The 4,539-nt window shown below is 30.2% G+C and overlaps 3 protein-coding genes across 3 annotated transcripts in view; 1 reads left to right on the top strand and 2 right to left on the bottom strand.

Moving 5' to 3' along the window:
• Positions 1 to 9: 9 nt before the first annotated feature.
• Positions 10 to 868, bottom strand: LOC112904347 (vesicle transport protein GOT1B-like). Its single transcript, XM_025974153.1, has 4 exons — positions 575 to 868; positions 427 to 518; positions 162 to 340; positions 10 to 103 (listed from the first exon to the last, which is right to left on the bottom strand). The coding sequence occupies exons 1-4, from the start codon at positions 597 to 599 to the stop codon at positions 10 to 12; spliced, it is 390 nt and encodes a 129-aa protein (XP_025829938.1). The 5' UTR covers positions 600 to 868.
• Positions 869 to 978: 110 nt separating this feature from the next.
• On the top strand, positions 979 to 1,932 carry LOC108736621. Its single transcript, XM_025974158.1, has 4 exons — positions 979 to 1,108; positions 1,162 to 1,386; positions 1,445 to 1,652; positions 1,767 to 1,932. Exons 2-4 carry the CDS (start codon positions 1,196 to 1,198, stop codon positions 1,872 to 1,874), a joined length of 507 nt encoding a protein of 168 aa, XP_025829943.1. The 5' UTR covers positions 979 to 1,108; positions 1,162 to 1,195; the 3' UTR covers positions 1,875 to 1,932.
• Positions 1,933 to 3,813: 1,881 nt separating this feature from the next.
• The window catches only part of LOC108736626, a 1,870-nt gene continuing 1,144 nt past the window's right edge, over positions 3,814 to 4,539 (bottom strand). Inside the window, exons 3-4 of the mRNA XM_018469113.2 lie at positions 4,218 to 4,396; positions 3,814 to 4,151 (exon numbers count right to left, since the gene is read on the bottom strand). Of these exons, the coding sequence (XP_018324615.1) occupies positions 3,842 to 4,151; positions 4,218 to 4,396 (489 nt within the window). The 3' untranslated portion in view covers positions 3,814 to 3,841. The remainder of the gene's footprint in view (positions 4,152 to 4,217; positions 4,397 to 4,539) is intronic.

Genomic DNA, 4,539 nt, shown 5'->3' with positions numbered 1-4,539 from the left:
AAAACTGGCTTAATTACTTACACCACTAATTCCTGGTAAATTTAGGAATGTTCCTAGTACAGGTACCCTTCGAAGGAAGTTAATAGCAACAGGGAAAAACCCACTGAAACATTATATGAAGAATTAAAAAGAATCATACTCCTACCTCTTAAATTATTTACCTGAACAATAAAACAAATCCATACATTTCAAAAAGCATTCCTACAAGAGGCCAACCTGTAAGAACTATAATTATGCCTCCAAAAAATGAAATTGATGCTTTTACTTTGTGCCTTTGGAAGAAAAATCTAAATGTTCTTTCTAATCCAATAACACATGCTAAACCACTTATAAAAAGAATCTAAAAGCAAAATGAAAGATAGTTTACTTAACCTATCGTAATAGATTCTACTGCAGAAACTAGATATTCCATTAATTTACACTTACGTTCCCTAGGGCTAAAAGGCTTTTATCAAAAAGGAGCAACATCCCTAAGAATAGGAAAAAAATTCCAAATCCAGCCAGACCTACACCAATCTCTAAAAGAAAGGTTAGTTGTGAACAAAAGTTTTTAAGATTTTAAAGTAAGACTTACTTTGGGTGTCTGATATTTCAAACATTTTTGCTATTATGACTATTTTATCCTACTTAATTTAAATATCTAAATAAAAATTAATAAGCTGCCCAAATATTAGTTCCACGTCACTGTTATTAGTTGTGTTGAATTATAATTCAGGTCCAAAAGCTTAGTACCATCAAAAACATTTCCTCAATTTGCTATAATTACTATTTATTAATCAGATATTTCCTTAACTTTGCAAATTAATGCTGTTTAGTTATAAACATATTATTTAAATAAACACATGTACGTATGCAACCGCGCCTTGCATTTAACTTTTGACAAATTTGACCATAGAAATCAATCAAATTGACAGAACAATTGCATTATCCCTAATATTCAAAAGTTCTAATTTTCATTAAATTTGAATGAGTATTATAGGTTATGTTTTCTTGTATATAATTAAAATTTGTATTCCAAAAAAGTTTGCAATTACTTGAAAATTGAGTAAAAAAATAAATAAAATTAACCTTTTATGCCTTCGTAGTTATCCCGATAATAACATAAACGGTATGTAAATAAAATAAAACATAAACATTTATGTAATTGTGTTCATATTTAAGGCCCCCCAATTACTTAAATTATCAAGAGTATAATATGGATATATTAGAATCGGTATTGAGAACATGCAGTGCAGAAGCATTCTTAGAAATGTTTAGAAATCAAGGTGTGGATGCTACCACTTTGCCTATTTTGAACGATGATGATTTGAGGCTACTGGGAATTGAGGACACTGAGATTAGAAAGAAAATTATAAAACAAGCATCAACCCTTCAAATACATGCTGAGTAAAATAATAAATAAATAACATTTAAGATAATATTTTACTGTTGTCTTTTGCCTTAGGAGGAATATCGATTGTACTATTACAAAGGAATATGTACAATTAGTTTTAAGTCAAATTTTGGCTCAGCTAAGTCTTCATCAAGCAAACTTGGCGTGTGCCCTTAGAAAAGATGTGGTTGTTTGTGATACCAAACTTACCAATGCTGTTAAATGCCTTAATTCGTGTATTAATTCTTTTGAAAATCAACTGAGAATGCTTTATACAAAGGTATTAAGATGAAAAGTAATTAATTTAGTACTTAAATTAAATTACTTATGTGATTCACTGTTGATTTGCTTTACTGGTTTTTATATTAAGGTCAGTTTGTTTTTTATGTTTCAGATAAAGCCACAAAAGAGGAATAGGGGCAACAAAAAATGGTTCAAAATTGCTTGTGCCACTGCATCTGCCACAATTATTCTTATTCTTGGCTTTAAATATTCAAATTGATTTTATTTTTGTTAATTTGTATACACCTTATTATTTTTAATATAAAACTTATATACTATTCTAATAAGTTGTTCCTAAATTCCCAAATTAATTATAAGTTTATCTTTCAAGACTCCTTTAGATAAAAGTTTTATGATANTTAGAATTGCCATGACAAATAGTAGATGATTACGTAATATGTAATATCTTATCGCTACTTTATGCTTTACGAAAAATTGTACCAAATGTTCGATTAGTTTTGTCAAATTTCGCCTGACAATTATTTCAGATATCAAACTTAGTTCTTGATAATCAACTGATTAAGCTACACATAAGGAAATGTGCATATATGCACATTAATAAATCAGGTATTTAGGTATTTGTAATTCGTTATTGATTTGCTTCACTGTTTTTTATGTTATCATCAATGATAAGTATACGTTTTTTGTTTCTAATATGTATTTCAGATAAAGCTACAAAAAAGGAAAAGGGACAAAAAAGCGCACCGAGGCTTCTGTACAAACTTGTAGGTAATATGTAAGTAGTTGTTCTGTCATATGAATTGAGTATCGAACATTTTTTTCCCTTTTCATGAGTGTTTTATGTTTCCCCCAAAATCAATCTCCAAAACGTATAATTAATTAACTTTTTTTGGGACATTTTACGATTTTCTGACTTTTTCTTGTGCTGTAAGACATTGCTTCATAATATTCTAGGTCGACCGGAAGTACCATATAGGTTTTGATTTCCTTGTGAGTGTCAAAATATGCGATTAGGTATTTGATTTTGAACAACGAAATGATCCTAAAACGATTCGTTTTTTCCTTTTGTGGTATGAAACTCTAAAAATTGCTTGTAGCACTGCTGCACAGCATCTTAAAAAGTTCCAACTGCTTTCAGTTGTCTTAATTTGTATAAAACCTATTTTTATTTTTGGTATTAGTTTAGACATTTCAGAATCATTGTAAAACGGTAGGCACTTATCGTTTTTTGTTGGTATTGTTATTTTCGTGTTCACTTGAAGTAACTATTATACGTAATCGATATACATACACTTTGTTGACAGGGTTCACAAGTTGCTGTGAACTTTCTGTAAATTAGTTCAACTGTTAGTACCATGTAGGTACCAGTCATGCAAACTATTCACGTTTTTGAAATCTAAAATAACTTCTAAATGAAATATTCACGGCCTTCGCTCTGTCTAAAATTTAAAATCCGTTTTTCTTATTTTCTTTTACCTAAAATACACTGTCAATATTTCAATCTATAATATTTTAGTATACGACAAGGGTCTTGTGAGTTACTTAATAGTGGATTAATATGCAATATTAATTTGAAATCATTTTTTCGATTTTTTATTTACCCACTACAATCTACCTCAAATTAATGAGGGAAAAATTGTTGCTGTTGTCACACCCTCGCCGGGAATCGAACCCGGGAACTTTGGCTTTACGCGCCATTGTTCTGACCACTAAACTACGAGAGGTGACAACAGCAACCACGACCAACCGACCTAAATCGAAGGGTCTTCTGTTTTCATTTGTCGAAATCGGTCAAGTAAAGTCTGAGGTATAATCCGACATTTGGGCAAAAAAAACGCATACGAAGAATTCCGCAGAAAAATGCTAACAATAAAACAGAGAAAGTTTTCTTAATTTTGATTATAAAATAATTAATGAACTTATTGTTTGTCAATGATTTCAAAAATAATAAAGAATTGTTGAAATTTGATCTCTCTACTGCTTAACAACTATGCTATAGTCTGTTGGTTCTACGTTTGATTATTAATTCCTCAATTCTAATGATTTTTCGTCTAATCTTAGGGGTAAATTCTACATGAGATTTGTTAGGTTAGGTTAGGCTAGGTTACACTAAATTTTCGACCAAATGAATGCAGAAACTTATTCCATGGGTTACGGTCAAAACTAGGATGGTTATTGTGTAAAGGGACTGCATATGTGTCTGAGCCTCATTAAAATAACTACAATTCAAAAGATCAACTTGAAAAGTAAGTAAGTAAGTAGTAAGTAAACTAAGTAATAAAGTTCAAGTTTATAAAAAATCAATGCAAATAATAAAACAAGACCGTAATAAAATACGTTTGTTAAACGGTTTTTCTTTTTATGTCGGTTGGGAACCTTAAACCGCCCCTGCTGAGATAAAGTTTGTTTCTTTGTCTGATTCTTGCAAAGAAACACACATATAAAACATACTAATATTAAATACAAGGGGAATATTCCCTCAGTTGTGCCTCCATCTGTTAATATACTTATTGCAACCAGCACAGGGAAGAATTCACTGAAAAAACGCACGAACAATAATGAAATTCATATTTTTTACCTCTTAAACTATTTAAGTACCCACCTAAATAATAAAATAAACCCATACGTTTCAAAAAGCATTCCTACAGAAGGCCAACCTGCTAGAACTACAATTATGCCAGCAAAAAATGAAAGTGATGCTTTTACATTCTGGCTTTGAAAGAAAAATCCCAATGTCCTCCCTAATCCAATAACACATGCTAAACCACTTATAAAAAGTACCTAAAAATAAACCCCATGAGCGCTAATCACACCATACATGAAAATGCTGAAATCTTTATCTAATTTCCGTTTTTGTAAAGTATTTGAGTAAAAATAATTAAAAATTTAGAGAATTTCTAATTGTATTTAAAATAATACCTTTT

This window comes from Agrilus planipennis, unplaced genomic scaffold (genome assembly GCF_000699045.2).
Source record: "Agrilus planipennis isolate EAB-ADULT unplaced genomic scaffold, Apla_2.0 scaffold148, whole genome shotgun sequence".
NCBI classification, from domain to species: Eukaryota; Metazoa; Arthropoda; class Insecta; order Coleoptera; family Buprestidae; genus Agrilus; species Agrilus planipennis.
The sequence above is the reverse complement of the archived record's forward strand: the minus strand, read 5'-3'. Positions and strand labels throughout refer to the sequence as shown.